This window comes from Alternaria arbusti (genome assembly GCF_024043155.1).
Source record: "Alternaria arbusti strain BMP 1465 chromosome Unknown scaffold_42, whole genome shotgun sequence".
Classification (NCBI taxonomy): Eukaryota; Fungi; Ascomycota; class Dothideomycetes; order Pleosporales; family Pleosporaceae; genus Alternaria; species Alternaria arbusti.
The window spans coordinates 55,202-78,516 of NW_026249982.1; the positions used below are offsets into that span (position 1 = coordinate 55,202).

Here is a 23,315-nt window from a genome sequence, read left to right on the forward strand (position 1 = left end):
GCTGAGAACATCGCATGACTTCTAGTTGTTTGTTGCGCACATCATGTATATAGTCTTGGAACCATATAAATCAACTAGCGACAGAGCACACAGATCGACACCTATTCGATGCCTCTACACTTGCAGAGTCCTGATGGCGAAGAGACCGCCGGCCAGCGAAAGGACCATTTCGAAGGTAAGATAGCGATGCAACAGCTACAGCCCCCGTACAACTAACTCGACCCGTAAACACAGCCATGCGAAACCGCGTCCCACGCTACCTCTTCCGCGCCTTCGACGAATCCAGCGGCGGCGGCGGCGAATTCTCCACCATCAACGCAACCGAAATCATACCCCGAGGCTACATGAACGGCCGGCAAGTCACTGGGTTCTACGAAAAACCGGAGAAAGAACTGCATGCCATGGCGCACGCCCACTTCCTCGAAGACGAAAACGTTCTGACTGAGTTCAGCTCGTGGGCTGCTTCTCTTCACACAGTTCTTTGCTATGCGCATACTTGTTCTCTGGAGTATGGAGATGTTCACGTTGCTGTGATTGATCGCGAGAAGCTGGATGGCGAGGTGAGGATCTGGTGGGTGCCGCATCTTTTGGATCCGGGTGAGTATCATGGCGAGCATGAATATTTGGCGCATGGATGTATCCGGGGGTTGGGATATACGGCGGTGCCTTTTAAGAACTTGATGGTTGGTGGGCTTTGCCCTACTGTCTTTCCTGAACTCACGGGTTGGGGGAAGGGGAGGTCTCCCGACTTCGGCGACGGATTGAGAGACAAGATGTTTGGGGAGGAGTTGGTCGGGTACTACGACTATCAGACTGAACGTATCAAGCAAATAGGCAAGTTGTTTGGAGACCTTGCTTTGCCAGTTATGCTCGCGTTGTTGACTCTGAGGCCGCGATACCTTGCTCGAGCTTCCGTACTGGTCAATAATGCGGAAACGGCGCATTCGGATTTCATGGACTGGCTGCTTACTTCGCTGGACATTCAACCCCTTGAATTCGTTCCCGAAGAGGAAGATTGGTGTCGGCCAGGGGGAGTTTACACATGCCATGAAGGCGACTGGAAGGCTTATCCGGATGTTGAACAGTGGATCAAATTGCTGAGTATGATTGGCGAGCGGCAGTCTCAACGAAGCGCAGAAGAGGAGAAGGGGGGCGGAAGTGATATCAAGGAGGAGAGCGGTGTTGACGACGGAAGCATGCAAGATCAGTTGACAGAGTCTGAGTTGCAGGATCTGGACGAGGAAGATTCGGATGAAGAGATGTTAAGCGAGAAAGAGATGGACGATGAATCGAATGAAGATGATTAAAGGAAGAAGCGCAGACAAATCGAAGATGAAAGCTGGCTTTAAATCGCGTGTGTCGAAGCGATCAAAGTCATCTCCTTTGGCTCTCTGGCTAGAAATATTGGTCAAAAACATACACCTCATGGTGGGATAAATGCTTCTCGGATTACATGAGTGTAATTGCGACTGTTGACTGTTAAGTGCGCGGATGTGTCCCGTTGGTACATATGTTGTGGAGGAGCAGTTGATGCTGGGAGGCACTGGGCGTCACTTCCAACAGGGAGACACGCTACTCCGGCTTCGGCTACCTCAGGGGAGCGCCGCTGCTTCCCCCAAACACCGCCACCTTCCAGGCTGCCATTGTCACTCACATTCACTCGCCACGACCCAAGTGCTGCAAGCAAACGTCAATGATCAAATTGCGCATCATGTGTTGATACAAAGAACGCCTTACCGGTGGCCTCCCGATCTGTGGCTGAGCGAGGATGTAACGCTTTGCGATCGGCGGGAGCACACAGCCCAGCTGCAGTGAGCACATTCGATGCCATCTCCTACGCATCCACTTTTTGGCTATCGGGAACTACGACAGCGCCAAGCAGGCATCCAATGTCATTTCGGTCAACGCGATAGCAGCTGCGAACCCGCTTACGACAACCCCAATGTGTCGTTCCAGCCTGGCCAGTCGGACCATTGTACTCAACGCTGAATGGCGCGTAGATTGCGAGATGGCGTCGCCGACGCGAGCTAGTCTTCGCCAAAACCAAGCTTGCGACGCGCGCGTCACTCTCAGCTGTCAGACCAGCAATACTGCAGGTGCTTGATGAGCCACAATCGCCGTGGGCAGCTTTAGATGAATCGCTTGCCCAAGAACACCTCATGCATGTGTATCCTTACACAGCTGTTCATCAGCCCACCAGCGCAAGAACCTCATCACCTCTTTCATCGCGAATCTTACGGAGACCAAGCCTGTAAGGTAGACAATACGTTCCTTGGGGAAAATGGCATCTGAAGTCCCCGAGTACTTCTTACCACGGAATTGGGATTATCCACCTGGAGGCCCTATCAAGCTCGGCAATGTGCTAGCCTCTCTGAAAGAGCCCCATCGTCCCCTCGCGACTCTGCAACCGGACGCCAATAGTATAATCAAGTCGCGGAAAAGTCTAGCTGCTATTGAGACAGAAGATGGAAGATCCGGCGGGGTCACGGTTATGACCACTTTTCTGAGCGCATTGCTTGGTGCAGGAGTTGACGTGGCGGTCAACGTCGAGCGGGGGTCAGTACTATCGTTCGTTGTATTAGTGAGCGTTCTTAACACCAAAAAGCACCGGCAGGACGTTCACGTTCGATGATCTGGAAACCAATTACATTGATACCACCGACGATCACAGCGCGAATGCCGAACTGTCACAATACGAAGCATATATCGAGCGCTGCGCTAATGCACCCGCCGTGCTACGATACCTCGAACGGAGTCGGTTTCGCAAAGAGTTTTACGTTATAACAGGGCTGAAGACTGTGAGCGGCGCAAAATGCCTTACTACGGCGACGAATAGTACGGACGGCCTCGCAGGCGCCCAGGTCGATGGCACAATCCTTACTGGAGGAACTATCCCCGTCGGCGGCGGACTTGAGGTACATGGTGGGAGGTCCAAGAAGTCCAAAGCCTCTTGGGAAGGAAGCACTGACTTTGTGTTGGCCTTCAAAGTTAGCAGGGTGACAGTAAGCAGGTCGGGCAAGATAAAGAAAGAAGAAGAGTATCTCAAAGGTGCGTTCCTCGAACTTTCGCCTACCAAGAGTCGACCGCATGACCTCACCATAAGTCATGAGTGTCAGCTGATCGATGAGAATACCTTCAGCCCTTTTACTGTAGCGGAGGGAGAAGATAGGGTAACCTTTGGAGTGAGGAAAGACGACTGAGGGTTCTCCGACCCATGTTCTTTGTGTCTAATTTCAGATCTCTCAATACATCCAATTCTGTCGCTACTGTAACGATACACATGCAAACCAAAATAAGGTCCAGGCTCATGTCCTATGCTACCCGGACTGGCTGATAGCCGTGATTATATCTCCGCGGGTGTCCTCCGGGTTCTCTCTACCAAAGAACTGAGCGGGGTTGGAGTGCAGCGCCAGGTAGTAGAACTCTAATCTTTTAGGTCCTGCCATGCACCTCAGAACGGAGCCCATGACAGCATGTCGCCTTAGCTGCTGTGCGTACTCTTGATCTAGATGTGTCCTCGCATAGCGCAGCACAAAGGCGATGATACTTGCAGCGATCGGGGTTGCAAATGATGTTCCGGACTTGACTTTGGTCAGAGTGTCACTATCATCCGTACCATCGTTGCCAGGTGATTCGGACAGGTGCCCTGGCCAGCTAGATACGATAGCCTCACCGACGGTCGCGAAATTGACTTCTTCAAGCGCGGTGGGATTGAATCCGGAAGGGTTTCCGTTTGCGTCAGTAGAATGAATGCAGAAAACGCCATCATAGCGGGCTGGCCATGCGCGACCCGCATTTCCTCCGCTGTTCGACGCTGCCGCAACGATATGAACTCCTTTACTTTTGGCGTAGTCAATAGCTTGCTCAAGGTCGTCGCCAACGCTCTTCCGTTGAAACCCGAACGATATCGAGATGATGTCAACCTCGTGGTTAACAGCAGAAACTATAGCCTGGGCGTTGTAAGCATAGTCGCGTTCTTCGACTGGATTATATCTCACCTTCGCGATCAGGTTACGGTCAGCTTCACCGTCAATTGTGACGTCCGCAACATAAAGGTCGGCTTCTGGCGCATATTCCAGGATGAGGCCTACGATATGTGTGCCGTGACCTTGGAGATCCTTTATGGTACTGTTCTCGGCCCGTTCAAACAAATCACGGGAGCTTTCGTAGATCCAAATTCTGCCAAGCTCGGTCATGATATCCTGGTGGCTTTGATCAAGACCAGTGTCGAGCACAGCTATCTTTAACGGATGGGTTTCTTCCACGGCAGTGCTTTCGAATCGTTGAGCAGTCTCGACAAACAATTCTTTCCATCTCTCGTATTGTCCACGTCTGTATTCATTTCAGCATTGTAAAGACGACTTTTTCTAGATAGCACGGCCTTACTTTAAGCTCAAGACACCTTCGGGCAAACTTTCATCATCGTAGAATGATACTGGGTTTTGGCGCGGCCATCTTCGCGGCGGTGACTGGATTCGGTAGTTAGTAATTTTTCGCAACATAAGAGAATGTGACAGAGCAGAGCTTACTCGCTCCTGAACCTCGGAAACAGCGTTGTGAGAGCGTCGGAGCTGGTGCAGAGGACCAAGATGGGCCTCTCTTGTTGATCGTAGGGGAATGACTTCTGGTCTATCGTCGGACGCGTCCCAATCAATCAGGTGAAGAGCCATACGCAGGGGACGAACGACCTTTTCTAGCAAAACCTCGCGTCTCGCTTGAGCACCAAGAACAAAGGCTTCCTCACTCAGTCTGGGAACGCCTTTGTATGTACACTTGTGCCTAGCCTCTACACAGCCTTTGCATAGCCGGGTAGTAGAACCATAGCATTTTATGTCATGGCGTCTACACCTGAACAAAATCTTAGCAGCAATTTGTAGCCATAGATTTCTAGGGCTTACCTGTCGCACTTAGGCTTGAAAAGGTTACTATCGAAACAAGCTACAGTCGCATCCTTGTAGAGAACTCTAAGATGCTCTGCGGCTTTGTCCTTGTACCCAAAATGAGGCCAATCAGGGTCAGATGCTTCTAGACCTGAAGTGCACGCATTGTTGATCCTTTGTTCCATGGAAGACGAAGGTTGCTGGGTCCCCTGGTCCTGGAATTCTCGGCCGACGTCTAAGAGCAGAGTCCCTAGGGACAATATCCTTGGATATTTGTGCCCAACATGATTTGACTCAAAACATTCCGGTACCCTGTCTTCATCCTCATGAAAGCGAACCGTGAAACTGGGTGCACACGTGATGTGTGATTGTGTTGGTGCAGATCTATCCGTCTCCAACATAAATTGTATCGAACTTGCTGACCAACTTGTACTCGTCCAGTCAGAATCGTAGTACTGCCATATCGAGCGAGCGAGCGTAAAGGCGAGGACTACCCTTCTCTTCCGAGACATCTCATAAAAATTAAGGACTTGGGCCAAAGGAATACTTTTTCTGCGTGCCAGTCTCTGGCCTGTCGTCTCTGAGTCAGCAAGATCGAGCAGACATCGATCTTCGACTTGCAAGCATATTTTGACCGGGCCTACGTCTTTCTTTAGCAGGCCACAAAATTCTTGCTTAGACATAGAATCAGGACTAGCGAGCATAGTTCTCGCGCTAGAGCTATCATCAGAGTGACAAGACGTAGTCTCAAGCTCACTAAAACGGACTTCCTTCGTCGCCATTCTCTTCCTACAAGCATAGCACCTCGTTAGCATATCGAACTTTTACAGCATGCGATATATTCTTACATAGATACCCGTAACCTTAACTGTTGCCAGTGGCCTACCGTCCCGTCTAGTTGTGGATCTGGGGAGCAGAGAGAGTGTACGTCGAAAGTTGCGAAACCATCCGAAACATGCGAACGACCTGTTAAACACAACCGAACTTCATGATGCCGCGCTTTGGTCTCTTCCGAAGGCGAGGAGTCGCAGCTGGAATACTCAGAGACCGTTGTGTAAAGGTTCCTGGTGACAAATTGAGGTAATTCATCTAACGTGTCCTCGTCCCCGTTTTGGGGCAGATTGTGGTATAGGAGGGTGGTCTTCAGTGCTAGAGTAAGTCCCACTGGTTCATTTGTACGGAAATGAAGTAGCGCATCCTGATCTGAAAGAGGGGATTTTGCGTAAGCCAAAAAACCTCCCTCAGCGTGCGTAGAGGCTTCTTGACAAAGCCACGTTTTTGTATCAAGTTTGAATTCCGAATACGACTTGACCCATTTGGCAAAGCTCCAACGGTTATCTCGGTGCTGCCACTAATGCAGTGAGCATTTGATGTCGTCTATAAACGTCGGAAAAAGATTCACCTTGCACAACGTGGTAAGCTCGGTGAGGAAGTTACTGTTGAGGGAGTGGGCAGTCTCGCTGGCAAGCGCCAAGACCCCAGATATGTGTGCGACCACTCTAGTCTCTTGTTTCTGTGTTCCAGATTTGAGAAGTGCATGTAGAAGAGCACGGGCGATGACGTGCAACCCAATAAGGGCCGCTTTCAGATCAGCAGTATGTTGACTCTCGCTCATCGCTCTGGTGTAGCATAAGACATAGTAGAATAAGAACGAGCAGATGGGCCATGTGTTGAGGTAACACTACTGACACTAGACCTAGCGTGGCGCAGAAAGAGGGGTAATGAACGTGGCTGAAACCTCAATGATATCCCAACGAATGACAACCGCCTCAAATGTTACGTAACCAGCCACGGCGCTTAGTGTCCCCTCGTCCATCCACCAGACGGACCACAGCATCTGTACATGTTACTCCCGAGGTCATTAACACTCATTGCTCTAGAATCTATGGACTAGGTTATACTAACGAGAGAAGCGATAATGAACAACCTTACCAAAGACGACACCTCTGCCTTCGGTAGCGAAGGTTCGGCGCATGGTCTGAGTACGATGGAGCCAAGTGCAGGCTATGAGAAAGTCGCTAGTGGTGCAAGTCAATCCGACGCATCTTCCGAGAATACAACCAACTGGCCAAGTATTTCAGACGCAACCAAGGCCTGCCGGAGTAGCTTTACGAGGTGTTTGCTGATTCGGAGCCTAAGAGATGATTGGGCAGAAGACAGATTGGCCGATTTCAAGCTCTGGGATGCCAGCGTAGGCGCTTCCAATAGCCAGAACGCATCCCTTGATAAGAGGTTGGAAGCCAAGCCACATGTTCGGAATGGAATTGTGGACCTCTTGGTCGTGCTACAAAATACGATCGACAGTTGCAGGGATCTCGGTATTCAGGCACTCAAAAGTCAACAACGAAACCATTATACTAACTCTAGGCAGGCCTAGAGATTGATCGAGGCCTGGAATACAAGGACTCATCTGGTGGGGAATTATACAATCTCTTGCACAGTAAGTCTATAATCGTCTTGGCAGAGCATAGATGCCTGCTCTTCGATGACAAATTCTAACGTATTAATCAGCCACCACAGTAATCAAAAAAACTCCAGATGAGGTTACTAGAGAGCTTTCACAAGAGATTCGAGCCGCCGATACTCTCTTGAACGATCTAGCGCAGCTGAGTATCGTCATACGAAAAGCCGCTGTCAACTCTCATTATTCGAAAGCCGACAGCATCTTTCCATTTAACAGTCATAATGATCCGGATCTACAGATGCTTCGAAGACATCTTACACACATTGTACTATTTCGTCCCCAGAATCTTGAAAACAAGCGCCGCACACTCTGGGGATCACTTGGCTCTGAGATCTTCGAAGAGTCGAGACCAGAAGCTACAAGCATTTCGAATTCGTTTGATATACATGCCTGGAATGTATCGTCGATGTCTCGGGAACTAACCGCGGTACAAGAACGTCTGATAGTTGCAAACCTGAGAAGACACAATCGCTTTAAATACTCCCAGAGACACGAGATGAAGCGCACACAACCCCGTGTAGACCCCGATGTCGACTCTTCTGGTGCTGAAGCGGGGGAGCCTAACCAAAACCTTCTTAGCATCATCGCAGCTGCTCCTCATGGCACGAGTGGTTCTTCAACTGTGGATTCAAATATCCAAACACAAGAAAAGGTCGCGCAACCTCATCAGGTTGCTACTAACGTTTTATCAAATACGACTGCCTCTATCCTAGATCCTAACTTACTGGAGTCGCCATCGGTATCAATCGCTAGATCTCAACAATCGGGTACCCAGTTTTCTGAGGTTGCCTCAGCTATCAAAGCGCAATATCCTCGTCCTCCGCGTCTGAACAAAAGACTACTTGAGGTTCGATGTCCATGTTGCTGTGTACCACTACGGAAGAAAGATCTCAAATGGCATCGCTGGAGGTTCGTACATTACGGCCGCAGTATCAGTTACTTGAATTGTTCTCTAACTAAGACAACAGGACGCACATCGAAGAAGACATTCAGCCATATACTTGCGTTTTAGACGCCTGCACCGATCCTGAAGCTCTATATACAGACAGAAAAAGTTGGATCAACCATATGATTCATGCTCATAGCCATCCAGAGTTCTACTGGGAGTGCTCGCTATGCAACGACTCGCCTCAATTCAATTCGATCAACTCGCTCAAAGGCCATCTTACCGACCTACACGAAGGATCAATCAGAAGCACATCAGCCTTTCTTCAGACGTGCTCAAACCCAAAGCTTTTGGGAGGTATGAGTTGTCCTCTATGCTCTTTCACTGGGACTCTGGACGACATATCTGGATCGCAGCTTCTGAATCACGTCGCTGAACACATACGTTCATTCTCTCTGAGCTCACTTCCGTTGCCCCACAGTGAAGGGGATAGAATTATTAACGCGTACTTTGAGACCAACGCTTATTTCGCTGATAGCGATCGGGACTCTGTAACGGTTTCAGGAAGTTCCATCTCAGAGAATGAAGGTGCTACTTGGTCAACCTCAGATGGTTCCCTCAAGAGCGACATCAGCAAAAACGAGTTGGAAGACTCCAAGAGCAAGAGAACGGACATCGCTCCTGTGGTTGAAGGTGAAAATTTGATGCAGCCGCGTTCTCAGCCACTCACGACACTTGCTCCTAGATGGGCGGAAGCCTTGGTCCCGCTGGGCAGGATGTACAGTTACAAACGTATTCCTGGCAACCAAGTCCGTCTTCTAGTCGTTAAGCCGGGAGCCTTCGATGAGAAAATCAACGCTTCGTTTCTGGCCGTTAGCGATGATGACCTCGGAAGCCAAAATTACAGGTACTCGGCCCTTTCCTACAACTGGGACGATGGCGCAGACTACAGTAGCATCATCATCCAGGAAGACCTAGCCTCGCCTCATGTTCAGTCTATGGAAAAATCGACTGAAGTACTCAGACCGGCTGTAGACAAGGTGCTCAGGATCAAACCAAATCTCTATGAAGCTCTTAGACATTTGCGACAAGCAGACATGATTCTCGGACTTTGGGTGGATGCAGTATGTATCAATCAAGACGACGCCAAAGAAAAGGGAGAGCAAGTGCTCAAGATTGCTGAAATCTATCGCAAAGCCTATAATGTGAACGTATGGCTTGGGTCCGACAATCCTGGTGGTCACATCCCCAACAAAGCCATGACCTTCATTCCCAAGATCGTTAATCCGGCCACCCACTGGGATACCCCCGCCGATGACGCTTATGTAGAAGAATGGGCAAGCGTGTACGAACTTCTCAAGCGGAGCTGGTAAGTGTTTTCTAGTTCGAACTTGTTCTCTAGCTTACCTTTTATAGGTTCTCACGGCGCTGGGCTATACAGGACCTAGCATTCGCGCAATCTGGTTCAGTACACTGTGGCAAGCAGGTGCTGGACTGGAGAGACTTGCAGATTGCCATCGGCATCTTTGACCGAAACTTCGATATCCAGAAGGCTCGGCTCACGATGCATTATGAATCCACTCAGGTCAAGGGCAGTCACCCGAACGGGGATCCAACCCTGGAGATGGGGCACCTAGGCGCTAAGTTATTGGTGGACATGAAATCAACATTAATTCACAAAGGACCGGACGGCACCCTGGTTCCCACCCAAGGGCTGGAGAGCCTCGTCTGTTCTTCATCGGGGTTGGACACATCTGATCCACGCGATACCATCAATGCGCTCAGAAGTATATCGAAAGAAGCGTATTGGCCAGAGTCGCGTCAGGAAGCATCTCGGCCTCCTCCTGTTCCCGATTATAACAAGGATCTTTTTGAGATATACCGGGACTTCGTCAAATGGGTTGTAGACACGACGGGATCCATCGACATAATCTGTCGCCACTGGGCATTGAGGGAACGCCAGGAACCAACTCCAACAACTCCTCGGCTAGTTCAACTACCTTCCTGGATCCTATTCGTGGAAGACTCTGCCTGGGGAAAGGGCGAAGGTCTGTTTCGCGGTCGAAATGTTAGCGACAGCTTTGTCGGGTTACCCGGTAGTAACAACTACAACGCTTGCGGTAGGCAAAACAAGCAAGCCCGTGTCAAGTTCCCTCAAAGTCCTGTACATCGTACGTCGGCCGTACCTTCCCGGGTGATACACGATATGTCGATGTCCGTGAATGGTGTCATGATAGGGACAGTCTCGTTCCGCACTGACCCGTTTCCCGATAGTGTGATCACCAAAGATTGTTTGGAGGGTCTAGGATGGGTGTTTGACAATCACGCGGTAGAAAACCCTGAGATTCCAGACAAGCTGTGGCAAACGCTCGTGGCAGACCGCGATCCGCAGGGCAACCCACCCCCTCTTTGGTACAAGAAAGCATGTCAACATTGTCTTACCTACCAGACAAATAATGGACACCTCAACATTAACACGATTCTACGTGGGAAACTTCAAGGCGGCCCCACTAACATTGTGTACGACTACCTTTGTCGCGTCCGTGCTGTCACCCGGGACCGATCCTTCCTTAGAGGCGACCCCATTTCTAGTGCCACCACCAATACCCGCGACTTCGACCAGGAAGAACTCGTTGGCTTTGGACCACCTAGAACCGAGAAAGGGGATGCGATTGCTATCTTGTATGGCTGCAGCGTTCCCGTCATCCTCCGACCCACTCAAAATGGCTCTGGTGAGCATCTTGGGTACCTGTTCGTCGGCGAAGCTTACATCTACGGTAAAATGTACGGTGAGGCTTTTGAGGTTGATTGCGTGGAGAAGACCTTCAAGTTGCTTTAAGACGCGTCGCAATCTACAGAGATATGTCATTCTTGACCTTCCTTTCTCTTCTTTCGGCAAATCTTCGAACCTTCGAGCCCGGCGTTGGCTGTTGGCGTCATCCACACTTCTTGTTTTCTCTCTCATTTTCACCTCGTACATGCGCTTGGCCAGCAACGCCTCCTCTTATTTTCACGATATCCTCACGCTACGACGTCACGACATCATATACCCCGCCCGAGTTTGACCGCTCGGCCCTCTTCTTTCTCCCGATACCCTGGCCTTTGCTATGACATCATTTACACTACCGGTACGATTCGCTACGTTTCCATGGGGGACAGAATAGAGTATCTTTCGGATTTCCTTTCTTGTATAGACCATAATCTACTACCATTGTACCATTGTCCGCTCTCGATGCCAAACAAATCCCGGGTCTCGTTACTCATATTCAGACGAATAGTTTTTGTGAAGCTTCCTAGCTACCGACTGTCCCAGTCTTGAGACCATGTCTAGATCGAGCGCATTGTATACCGGCCCATATACCCTTGTTCTTCCCCGCAACTCTTACTCAGTAGTAGTCGATCATCTCGGTTGGCCGGCCCAGGATAAAGCACTTCATGCTCTTGATATCCCGCTTCGTCCAACCTGAAAGTGTCGATTTACCGCCTTCGCCCCAGCGTACGGCCATGTCTGTATCGCCGAAGAGAGCCTCGCAGCGCGGAGTTCTACAATTAGCCTTTGTGAGCGTGTGGTCAGACCATAGAGAAGGTAGCAAGGAATGAGCATACCGATACAGTTGACAGCAGCCCATATGGGTCACGGCGCGAAATGAGCTTATCTCTCTGGAGCTGAGGCGCATGTGTTAGCACAAGCTTCACATCTGAAGACAACATAATCTATACGTACTAGTCGCTGCTGATGTCGCGACACTCATCCACCATAACGTCGAAGTAACGGCAGGCTCCTTTGAAATTGGCCACGTTGCAGACTTGGATCTGAAGGAAAAGCTGTCAGTACCTGACCCTTGTAGTTCGGACGGAAGCGACGTACGGTCATATGCTTCCACAAATTGTCGGACGCTTCGGCTGGCAAGGCGGCGATATCTTGGATGCAAAGGATCAGTAGCATGAGCATGCTGAGCATCATGGTAGTAGCGGGAATGCGCATGGTGGGTGGCGTCTCGGATCCTGTGCTTGACGAAATCTCAAAATGAGTGATATGGACAAGTATCGACAGATTTGGTAGGGGCGGAAGGTGGGACTGCGGCGCTTGAACAGATGAGTATGGGATGTGCTTTCCATTTTACATGACCTTCGCTTCGCGCACAGCGACTTCCCTAGACGACCCTCCGCACTTTCCCCGGAAGCAACGCGTAGTCCTGGAAGGCGCCATGGGTCAAAGCGTCGTGCGCGTGATGAACTCCGGGAGAATGGAATCCACGGCGAGCCATTCCAAATGCTGTATGACGCCAGGCTCAAGAGAAAATACCCTCCCAACTGCTCTCATGGGAAACATCAACGAGCTTGGTGGTGCGAGACATTTGATGGCTGTTTGACAGCAAGCGGAAGCAGCCCAACCGATGCTGTTAGGGCTATTACTGGCACATTATTCACCCAGAGCCAATGTCTGGCAATTTGAAGATTTGCGATGATGGTAAGGCTCGAGCGCAAGAGCTGGAGGAAGCTAGTATTGCAGCTGGATATTACACAGCATTTGACCCACACAATGTGATTTACCACACACGTGCAAACTTCTACATATACCTCGTGTTGTTATAGGAGCACCAGAAAGCTAACAGCTGAAGCCATGCTAATAGCCCACCAGATACCCCCAGCAACCAGATCTTGGAGGCTACGCGAACCACTGGGTACCGGCGAGCCTGGCGACGACTCTACCGAGCATAAATCCCCGTCAGGATTAGTGGTAGCGCTGGCACTCGTGTTGAAGAGCAGCTCAACCCATTGGATATCGAACCAGGCCTCTTGCCCGGTATCCATACGTCCCGAAAAGGTGCCGCCATTACTCCATAGACTCAAGATGATCATGCTCTCTGCATCCGGTACGTTGACTTCCGTGTTAGCCGATTGCGCACCGTTCATGTACCACGCGCTCTTCCCGGGTACCCAGTCCAGTCTGTAATTGTTCCAGCCCGAGGTAGGTTGGTAGTCCTCCATTGACACATTGAATGTTGCACCATCAATGGGTACATCCGTGTCGGGGTCGGCGGTGGGCTGATTGGAGTAGTGCACTTCGTCAGCCTTGGCCCCGGTCGGTATCTCTATGTCGGACTCGTTGGTGTCATCGTGGTACGTGAAGAAAGCCGCGACTGCACCGCTGGCTCCATTGATGCGTGCGGACATGCGGATAGAGGCGTAGGTGACATTGTATTCCGCAAAGTCTAGTTCAGCGGCCACCTGGCTTCCATCCGGGAGTCTTGTCGTGTGTAGTGTGAGATAGGTAGAATCCTGCGATGCATCGGTATTCTTACCTGGCGGTGGTTAGCAACCGGTTGAAGTGGAAAAAGCAGCACTCCAGCTTACTTATTGATACACGAGATGGTTTATAGTACATATCCACTGTATCGTCCCTTGGCGATGGCCTGTACCAATCTCTCGCATTCCAGCCCGAGACCCAGGGAGCAGCTGCAATAATCTTTGACTGGCCATCGGTGTCCGTGTGACCTTGTTCGTAAGACGAAGCGGAAGCCGCATCGACGTCGTCATATTCGTGAAGTTGCCTAAAGTCGTAGAAACGATGGAAGCTGTATGTTGCTGCTGTCGAACCATTGGTGGAGAACCGAGTACATTCTGCACCGACCTGGGCGAAGAGAGAAGATGCAGCCAAAATCAAGGAAAGAGCTGAGCTGTAGAACGCGACAAACATAGAGGGTAAGCGTTTGGGATCACAGCAGAGGAGATCTGCAGTCGTCACGACATAGTAGTCGGACCAGCTTACACTACATACGTGCAGAGGTTTCCCTTTCGTAGTCTTGCGGTGTGGATGTCACCTGGATCGGCGCGGGAACGAGACATTGACAGTAAAGGCGTTCAATCTTTCAAATTCGACTTCCGGCGTTCCCTCTTGAGAGCTTCGATATCAGCGTGCGGTATTGCAGGGCAGTATTGTTGTTCAGGGCCGGTGCACAATAAGACGACAAGGTACGAATGAGGCGTGCAGAGTTTTGTGGCTGGGTCGTGGCGTCCCGAGGTCCACTTGTCGAATACTCCTGCGGGTACTAACCACCTTGTCGCTAGGTACCGTCCTTGAAACATTATATTACGTTTCTGCTGTTGAACATCGCTGCTAGTCGCGAAGGCCAGACGCGTCGAAAGCTGCGCGACGCGTCTGAGATTGAGGAAGTCGGCTAGCATCCATTCGACCTAGCGCAAACACCGACCACGGGCATTCTTCCTGCAGTCGTTCACGTCATCATCATCACCGCTCGAACGCCAGAAGGCAACAACAGCTTTTTTGTACAATATATCGCGAGACGAGATGATTGGTTCGCTTCTCGGCGCTCTATTACAACCGTTCATCATCGGTCTCGCGCGTTGATGTGCCGACGAATAACCCCGCCGCTACTCCAACAAAGATGTGTCTCGGCAGTCATTCTGAGTCCGAAGGGCTGAAGCTTACTTGCAGTCACAATATCAAGCGGCGGCCTTACCTATCGCACGTCCCAGCTACTACAACTGCAGGATATGCGCATTTTGTCCGTTGTCAGATACACCACCCATCCTGGAATTTGCGCATCACGGGGCTCAAGGCAGCATTGTAGGCATCAACAGCCAGTATTTCTGTAAACGGATCGGATGTTTCTTACGCGTCCGACCGGTTCGCCGGGCCTAGTCCCCACTTCCCGGTAGATACAAAGCTGTCTAGAAATGGTATTATTCCCCGCGTCGTCTAAGTACGTTGGTACCTTATATATATCGTGCATGTCTTTGCGATCTCACGATAGCGCGACAGATAACCCCAACAAACGGAAACATGGCTTCAGAACACCAGGCATCACAGACCTTCACCTTTCACCATGCCGAACTAGGTCCCATGACCGGCATCGTTACGCCCGACAACGTTGTTCAGTTTCGCGCCATACCATACGCTACCATCCCCGCTCGCTTCAAGCAGTCTGTTCTCTCAGATACGCTCGCGGGCAAGAAAGACTTCACGGGACATGGGTATAGTTTGCCTAAATGCTTCCCTGCGAAGAAAAGCTAATGCCCTCAGCTATGCATGCCCTCAAGTCTTTAATATTGACGCGGTTGGCGGCGGTAACTTCCCGGACGAAAAGTTTCCACACGCAACGGACGAGTTGAAATGTGCTATTCTTCAGGTGAACGTACCGCTTTCGTGCCTTGAGCAGCAGCCACCCTCTTCAAGACTACCTGTATCGGTCTACATCCATGGAGGAGGCTTCGTGCTCGGAAAGATTGACGAGCAGCACAACACGTCTCTCATGGTCGAGCAGTCGATCCTCGATGGCCAACCCATCATCTCTGCGAGCATACAATATCGTTTGGGGGCGCTTGGCTATCTACATACTCCGGAGGCTGGAAATGCAAATCTCGCACTGAACGATCAACGGAATGCGCTTCTCTGGATCCAAAAGTTCATCGAGGGCTTTGGAGGGGACAAGAAGAAGGTTACTGCATTTGGAGAGTCCGCTGGCTCCATGTCAATTTGCGCCCACATGCTACGCCAACCTCCGTCTTCGGGTCCGCTGTTCCAGAGAGCGATTCTCATGTCTGGCATTATCGGCCCAACGACAGCACCGCTATCACCCGAAAGCGCAAGCGAGACATACAACAGCTTCTTGCGAAGAGTCGGGATTGAAGAAGAAGGCGAGGCAGGTCTAGAGAAATTACGTCAGGTGGACGTACAAAAGATCGTCGAAGCATCCGCCGCGCATCGAGCGGCTGGTAATATGTGGCTTTCGGTTCAGGATTCAGAGTGGTTTGGTGATGAAGCGGGTTCTGTGACCTGGGACCGCGTTCCTGAGTTGCTTGGCAAATGTGAGTGGGTCAACGATATCATTCTGGGAACTACAGGATTTGAGGTGAGTCAATGCTTCTCATTTATACGTCCAAATCGAGAAGCTTACTCAGACATACAGGGTGTCACGTTGATGTCAGAAATTGCTGCTGTCAGCCCGGACGCTTTCCTCAAAGGCATCGCAAAGCAGCTAGGCGAGGAAAGCGCGAACCTCGTCGAGCAAGCTTACGGCATCTCGCCAGGAATGGACACGAACGTGTTCCTAACTGCAGGCGCACGTTGGGTAGGCGACGTCATTTTTGATGGTGAGACATTCCGCATGATGCAGTGTGCATAGCTAATAGTTGTAGCGCCCACTCACCACTTAGCACAATATCTCACCCAGCACACAAACAAGAAGGTTTATCGCTACGTCTTCGATATCCGGAATCCTTTCGCTACTAGTCCCTTCTGGCAGCAAGCGCATCATTGGGTCGACGTCTACTACGTGTTCGAAACGTACCAATTCCGCTACCCGTCACAAAGACTCAAGGACATCTCTACCCAGCACGCACGAACCTGGAACAGCTTCGCAAATGGAGAGACGCCGTGGGAAGAATATGCATATACCGGCGAAGGCGACGAAGTGGTGATGGTGGCAGACGAGAGGGATGGCTGGGTAGAAAGGAGTGTTGAAGAGCACGAGAAAGTGGTGGACAACAGCTGGCGGAGATGTGAAGCGTTGGTTGAGAGTTGGGAGAGCATGCGCGGGAAGCATTTCTCGCCTTTCCAAATCGAGCCAATGAAGGCGAACAAGATAGCCTAGATTAGATGATAAGGATATCATCCCACGTCAACCTAGGGAAAACGTGAACCCCCTAGGGTCTACATCGATGTTAGCACACCCACTTCGCATGTAGTCATGTTAATGTAGTCTGCAGACCTGTTCAGGTTTTCCCTTGTATGAGGTGACCCGGTGCTTCTCCATCATTTTGAGTCATATTGCGCTAGGCTGGATTACACTTAGTGGCTTCTTCTTGCGGCGGAAGACCCTCCGAGTCATCTCTTCTATCATCGTTCCAAGTGTACAAGTATCCGCAAGACTGGTTGTGCATCTTATCAAGCCTCGATTACCTCAAGATGACTTATCAACAGTCCTCGACACCGTTTTCGCGGTTCGCCCTCGTCACACCACGACTCATCATCGTACCTACCCCATTGGCTATCTCAATCCCATCTTATGTCACTCTTTTCGCGAACCTCCTCGCAGATACGTCATTCTGCGAGATGGGCTTCGGCGACAAGTTTCCCGTAGTGAAGCGCACGCAAGAAGAAATGCATAAGTCGATCGCTACACGAGACATTGCGCAGTGTTGGGAGAAGAGGGGATTGGGCACTTTCGCAGTTGGCTGGCGACCGAAAGAGTGGTCTGACCGTGCGATGGGCCGGTCTTTGAAAGATGCGAGCGAGAAAGTTCGGATCATCGATGGAGATGAGATGGATAACGTCTGCGAAACACTCGGCGCAATCGAATGGCTAGGCTATACAGGCGTACGAGACGCAACGACAACTTCTCTTCCCCCACGCGACGATTCGGACGATCCGCTACCACCATGGGAAGAGATGGTCGAAATGCTCTACGGTGTCGCGCCGGCGTATTGGGGTCAGGGTGTAGCTCGCGAGGCTGCGGAAGCAGTCATGCAGTGGGCCGCAGCGGAGAAGGGCGTGAGAAGGTTCATCGCTGAGACGGAAAAGCTCAATGCGAGAAGTGGAAGAGTGTTGGAGAAGATGGGGTTTAGGAAGAGTGGTACGAAGTATTGGAAGAATGAAGATGAGTTCGAGTGGGAGATGGATGCTACGAGCTTGATGTAGGCAGGTTTATGCTCTGGGCACATATTCTGGAGCGGTTACGAGCATCATGATAGCCCTCAAATGTTTCCAGAAAGATTCATTGTACCCTACTCTCTACGATGCCTTCTCATACTTTGTCGCCAAAGAGACTTGGCAAAAAGCCTAGGTCTTGCTCTGCCTGCACTGGTGCAAGCAAAGCTTTCGCTTTCTTCGCCTTGCACATATCTTCTACTTCTTTCTCGTCTGCCTCATCTAGCTTCACGAGTATTCCTAGTGCATACCAGTCAGTATCAGGACGGTGTAGGATCACCTGAATGCGCCGCTCTTGTCGAACCAGAATGCCCTTCATCAACCACTTCCCCACGCCGAAAAGGACGTCCCAGTCACTTGGATTACTCTGCCATTCAATACTTTCATACACACCTCTGATGCGAATTCGCTTCAGACTCTCACAATTGATCAAAGCCCGGAGTGCGAACCTTTCTAGTAGCGCGTCTACAGATCGTGGGCTGCCCAAGCTGGTTGGAGAGCTAATGCAGAAGAGCTCTTGGGTATTGATTGTCCACTCGATTTCTCGGAGAGAAGTACAGGCGAGTGCAAGCTCCACCATAGGGCTTTTTGGAATGGGTGACGACTGAGAGTCGTGGCACAGATGCTCAAGACGAAAGGCTAGGTGCTTCACTGCCCGCAGACCGTCACCACGAGGAATTGCTGCCAGAATGTCGTAAAACCACGCACCGCCGTCGCCGCCACCCTCCTCGAGGTTGAGAACAATCTGCTGTGTGCGCTCTAGCATGAAGACAATGATCTCGCCCTGCAACTGCCCGCATGTGAGACTCAAAGCCGCGTACCAACCTCCGACATCTCTGTAAGCTTGTCCGATTGGGGTCAGAGTCTTCTGGCTATGTTTGCAAACGGTCAGCGACTGATAGTTCCAGATACAGCAGGCCCAGATATTACAGCTGGAAGAGTCGGCCAGAAAGACAGCGCCGTTTCCGGAAAGATAGTGGTGGTAAACGATCTTTCGAATCTCAGCCGGCAATCGTAAAAAGTGGGGAAAGTATGGTGGTGGCTCGTAGGATAAGAATCCCGTCACTGCTGCAGCGATGTCCTTGAATGCTGTCCACTCGATCCGTTCAATGCCGTTCTCGTAGTGTAGCCATTCAACAACAGGACCAGAGAATTCCCGAAAAGCTGCAACTTCTGCATCCGGCCAGATATCGTAGTCGTTGGTGAAAGCCAAGTACTGCTCCGCTCTTTTTGCGAGATCCTGGAACGCCAATTGGTCGATGGGTACTAGGTCGTTTGTCGTTTGGTGCATATATGTCACCGCGGTCGGGACATCGCGTGAATCAAGAATGTCGATGGAGTCGTGGTGGCAATGAAAAAGACCGCAGCGACAGCACTGGTGCCATGTATACCCACAGAATCGTGAACACTCGATTACATCATACCAGCCCGTCATGTGGCGAAAGACAGCGTCGCCGAGCGAACCATACTCCATGTGTTCGTAAAGCTGTACCAGAGTTCCGGACATGTACTGTTGATGGTACGGCATGAATGGGTCAAAGCGACATTCGCGGTTGTCCTTGAGGTATGACATGCTTGCCTTCGCGATCTTGGTGAACTCCCTATCTGCGGATGTTCTGCGGAGAAATGGCTCGTAACGTAGATACCAAAGACCTGCAGAAGAAATATAGCGGAAAGCTTTCGTGAGGTCTTCGTAGAATGGGTCCACAGATAGGTTGGAGCTCTCACTATGTTGGGCGAGCGAATCACCCAGCGCATCGTTCGGTGTGGTGTGTAGAACGGATTCGGTCTCGTATTCCATGGTGTCTCCAACGCCCTCGAGAAGATCCTGAAAAGCCTCGAGAAGTGAGTGGTCATCGAATTGGTCCACGCAACCGTCATGATCTGTGGCTCTTGCGACAAGGAGCATGTACTCGGAAGAAATAGCGTCCTGTCACCATAGATTAGTAAAGTAGACGAAAAGAGTTTGAGACCAATACATACTTCAACCTCGTAATGTATACACTTCGGCATATCGGATTGTCAATCCCGAGTTGAGAGTAGCGACTCGTTGAGCGAGAACAATGCAGTAAGTGGATATGGTGATAGACATGACGTTGGGAGGAACTGAGCACTGACCATTCGGTTTAGGCAGCAGGGTACCTACCTAGGTATGTCAATCCGCAGCCGTTCGAGTGAATTTACCTAGACTCCAGTCTGCAAGCAGAAAGACATCACGTGACGTGTATAATCTTGCCCAGGTGGCGTGTAAGTAGGGCGTCAGGCAACCCGCGCGGGGGGACCACGGCCTCCATGCTATCATATCAGTCACCGACAACTCGAGACTACAAGAGAAGTAGACACTTCGCAACGCGGCAATGACTGCGGCCAACACCATCCCCGAAGTCGCCAGTCATGAAGCGACATCCGTCCACGAGCCAAAGTTCACCAAGTTCCTCCTCCTACCCGCCGAGCTTCGTCTCAAGATCTTCGCAGCCTACTTGCAACTAGAGACTTTGCACAATGACTCAACGCTGGCGAATCATGGCCACCTCAGATACCGCAAGCCTTGTTGCGACGTCTTCGAGGCCTACTTGGAGAACGCGCGGAACACCTCGACTCTAGCGAAGCATCTCCATGTCGACAATTACAATAACCCATGTTGCACCTGGCGCTGGCCAGACGACCTCATCATCTGTGATCGAAATGCCGGCGACGGGCTGACGACCGCGAAAGTCGCGCCCTGGCTCCCTGCTCTCGCGTTTGCGAACGAGCAGCTCCTGAGCGAAGTCACCCTCTTCATGCTCTCAACAACAGAGTGGTTCGACTTCAAGTACGATGCAAAGAAGCCGTTCAAAATCGCGCGTTGGTTCGTAGACTTCCTTGCCAGGTTCCCCGCGGTCACCATCGATGGAATAGCCACCACCCAGGGATTCGCAGCTATCAAGCGCATCAACTTTCCCCACGTAAAGTACAGAGCGCATATCATCCGATTCGAACATGACATCGACGACAATCTTGACATAAGCCTAATGCTCAAGTGCACACAGCTCGACACAATCGCCATGTCATTCCACTGGATCCAGCTCGTCGATAGAGCGTACACACAATACCAGAGACCTCGCGATCTAGAAGATTTTCTGGATGCCTTCCAATTCAGACCGATGCTTGAACATGGCGGGGTTAAAAGGGTGTATCTTGAAGGTGTGAATCATCTTCAGGGAGGGGAGGCGCGGTTGGCTTGTTTGTATCAGTTTGGCGAGTGGCTTGTGAAGGGGTATAGGAAGCGGGGGAGGGAGGTGGATGTGCATATCAGTGAGCGACGCCAGCGGTTTGATGGGAGGACCGTGGGGCCGAAGCTTGTTGTGGAGGAAAGTGAGGAGGAAGAGGAGGCGCCTAAGGTTAACCGGAAGTCTTGGAAGCGCAGAAGTGGGAGAGTAGGTTGAGCCTCTCTTGCTTGGACTGCTGGTTGACCAGTTGCGCGGCACCACGCTCGTGCACTGCAATCTCTAGCGTGTATGAGGGATAGGTAAGGCTGAACGTCGCAGCAGTTGCGACCAACGGTCTGGAGACATAATGGGCAATAGGCAGAGAAAGATGAACACTGCGGATCACTCTCCACTGTCCAAGTGATGTTTGTTCCATAGTATTGTGTTATTGGAGTAGCTCAAGCGTTGAAGGTAGCCTTTTGAACCGGCGTAAAGGACTTGCGATGGGCAGTGGGCGGCCAACACCGGAGTTATATCGCGACGAGACATGGTCCAACGATAGCTCATCGACCCAAACACAAAAGGCTGCTCGTCGCCATCGTGCTCATTATCCGCAAGTCGAAGCGACCTGATCCAGTGATGTTCTCGTCTTCTGTTCGTGTTTTCGTCGTGCGCAACGCTTGGAAGTCGCGACCCGCCGGCTATCCACCGCCCCTGACCCAACCTGATTCGACCGCCATTTTCGCCTTGGTACAGTCTCCGCAAGACCAACACAACAACCATTCACATGCGTCACAGTGGTAAACTCTGACCGCACGCACACCGCACGCCGAACGCTATGATCCCATACCGAACACCCACCCTCAGAAATTTCACTTCCCAGCCCCCACTCCCAGCCCTCGCGGCCAACACCGGCCACACACAGTGGATCTTGTGAAAAATCCTCCTCCCAACACCGCCTTCCCATCACGTGCCCTCCTGGCCCGCGCTTCCCTCCCTCTGCCTATATAAACCGCCCTCCCTCCGTCCCTCCTTCTGCTCATCATGTCGATCATACTTCATAGAATCATTTCTAATAGTATGCATCCTCTTCTGAGTTACTCTAAGTAGCCACAGAATCTCCACCCTGGTTGATGACTATCAGCCTCGATGTCCCGGAGTGAGGCTATTTTTTACGTGGTGCTTCGGCGCTCGTGGCGATGATCTTCAGCTGACTGGTTTGCGACTTCGTGTTGCGCTGGGAGGCAGGACGTTGATGGCAATCTGACAGGTTACCTTTTTTTTTCATTGACAAGATGGGCTTGCTCGTCGGTTGAGGAAGAAATTCTTGATGGTGGTGGAGGTTGGGATCGTGGTGTTCGGGTGGATGAAGCTGTGTGTCGCATCGCGTCGCGCTTTCCCGAGCCCATCGACGACGTTGATAGGGAAGGCACAAGAGGTCAGAGCGATGCGTGTCACACTTTATACTATCATGACGAACCGTCTATTAAGCGCTTCTGTGTCTACTATAATTTAAGGATTTGCTGCATGGCTTGTCAGTGTTTACGCGCAGCGAGGTGGACGCGTGTAGAAACGGCTTCGCATGCGACACGGCCGCTGCTGCATGCGTCCCCAAAGCCGACGCCAAGTTGCCAGCGACGGGATGCACCAGTCGTCGAGCGCGAAACCCAGGACAACTGATCACCTATGCGACTCCAAAGCGCAATACTTTTTCAATAGTTAATGTGCATGACGGGTCCTCCAAAGCCGTACTGACGTTTTCGTGTCGCATCGTCCACCGCCACGAAGTCCGAATCCGTATTCAAGCCTCTGCACACCACCAACTTCAGTCCTTTAGCCCTTCCGCATATCATATCACGCTAGAATTAGCCAGCATAACGTGACAAGCTGTTTCGGGGGGTCAACTAATTGGAGAATTGAGGGCATGGGTGGGACATCGAGACTGTGCGTGTGGGCGGGTTTTCTCGAATTGGAGGATATGCGAATATTGGAAATAAATTCTCCAGGACTACCAGTGTCGATTATTGCGTCAAATTTGATAGAAAATCATGAAGGGGGGTTTGGGAACGTCTTGACGAGTTCGTGATATCGTGGTAAACGTTAAGATTACAGAGAGGAGTAAATATCACTTTTGGTTGTTGTTTACTACAAATGATCACCCTTAACACCTATCCTGATCGCACTTTTCCTTCGTAACAACAACGCCAGACGCCAGCCTGAAATC

The 23,315-nt window shown here is 51.0% G+C and overlaps 9 protein-coding genes across 9 annotated transcripts; 5 read left to right on the forward strand and 4 right to left on the reverse strand.

Annotated features, from left to right (window-relative positions):
• Window positions 1–236: 236 nt before the first annotated feature.
• J4E86_011736 (uncharacterized protein) lies at window positions 237–1,307 on the forward strand (the record flags this gene model as incomplete). Its single annotated transcript, XM_051452226.1, has 1 exon — window positions 237–1,307. One exon carries the CDS (start codon window positions 237–239, stop codon window positions 1,305–1,307), a length of 1,071 nt encoding a protein of 356 aa, XP_051296620.1.
• A 2,010-nt stretch (window positions 1,308–3,317) lies between these two features.
• Window positions 3,318–4,502, reverse strand: J4E86_011737 (uncharacterized protein; the record flags this gene model as incomplete). Its single annotated transcript, XM_051452227.1, has 2 exons — window positions 3,318–4,332; window positions 4,387–4,502. The coding sequence occupies 2 exons, from the start codon at window positions 4,500–4,502 to the stop codon at window positions 3,318–3,320; spliced, it is 1,131 nt and encodes a 376-aa protein (XP_051296621.1).
• A 3,910-nt stretch (window positions 4,503–8,412) lies between these two features.
• Window positions 8,413–11,069, forward strand: J4E86_011738 (uncharacterized protein; the record flags this gene model as incomplete). The annotated part of the gene is made up of 3 exons (XM_051452228.1): window positions 8,413–9,599; window positions 9,647–10,401; window positions 10,564–11,069. 3 exons carry the CDS (start codon window positions 8,413–8,415, stop codon window positions 11,067–11,069), a joined length of 2,448 nt encoding a protein of 815 aa, XP_051296622.1.
• Window positions 11,070–11,616: 547 nt separating this feature from the next.
• J4E86_011739 (uncharacterized protein) lies at window positions 11,617–12,215 on the reverse strand (the record flags this gene model as incomplete). Its single annotated transcript, XM_051452229.1, has 4 exons — window positions 11,617–11,773; window positions 11,837–11,896; window positions 11,955–12,043; window positions 12,099–12,215. The coding sequence occupies 4 exons, from the start codon at window positions 12,213–12,215 to the stop codon at window positions 11,617–11,619; spliced, it is 423 nt and encodes a 140-aa protein (XP_051296623.1).
• Window positions 12,216–12,820: 605 nt separating this feature from the next.
• Window positions 12,821–13,619, reverse strand: J4E86_011740 (uncharacterized protein; the record flags this gene model as incomplete). The annotated part of the gene is made up of 2 exons (XM_051452230.1): window positions 12,821–13,536; window positions 13,589–13,619. 2 exons carry the CDS (start codon window positions 13,617–13,619, stop codon window positions 12,821–12,823), a joined length of 747 nt encoding a protein of 248 aa, XP_051296624.1.
• A 1,419-nt stretch (window positions 13,620–15,038) lies between these two features.
• J4E86_011741 (uncharacterized protein) lies at window positions 15,039–16,848 on the forward strand (the record flags this gene model as incomplete). Its single annotated transcript, XM_051452231.1, has 4 exons — window positions 15,039–15,229; window positions 15,279–16,107; window positions 16,165–16,348; window positions 16,394–16,848. The coding sequence occupies 4 exons, from the start codon at window positions 15,039–15,041 to the stop codon at window positions 16,846–16,848; spliced, it is 1,659 nt and encodes a 552-aa protein (XP_051296625.1).
• Window positions 16,849–17,162: 314 nt separating this feature from the next.
• J4E86_011742 (uncharacterized protein) lies at window positions 17,163–17,894 on the forward strand (the record flags this gene model as incomplete). The annotated part of the gene is made up of 1 exon (XM_051452232.1): window positions 17,163–17,894. One exon carries the CDS (start codon window positions 17,163–17,165, stop codon window positions 17,892–17,894), a length of 732 nt encoding a protein of 243 aa, XP_051296626.1.
• Window positions 17,895–18,000: 106 nt separating this feature from the next.
• On the reverse strand, window positions 18,001–19,704 carry J4E86_011743 (uncharacterized protein; the record flags this gene model as incomplete). The annotated part of the gene is made up of 1 exon (XM_051452233.1): window positions 18,001–19,704. The coding sequence occupies one exon, from the start codon at window positions 19,702–19,704 to the stop codon at window positions 18,001–18,003; it is 1,704 nt and encodes a 567-aa protein (XP_051296627.1).
• Window positions 19,705–20,260: 556 nt separating this feature from the next.
• J4E86_011744 (uncharacterized protein) lies at window positions 20,261–21,328 on the forward strand (the record flags this gene model as incomplete). Its single annotated transcript, XM_051452234.1, has 1 exon — window positions 20,261–21,328. The coding sequence occupies one exon, from the start codon at window positions 20,261–20,263 to the stop codon at window positions 21,326–21,328; it is 1,068 nt and encodes a 355-aa protein (XP_051296628.1).
• Window positions 21,329–23,315: the final 1,987 nt, after the last annotated feature.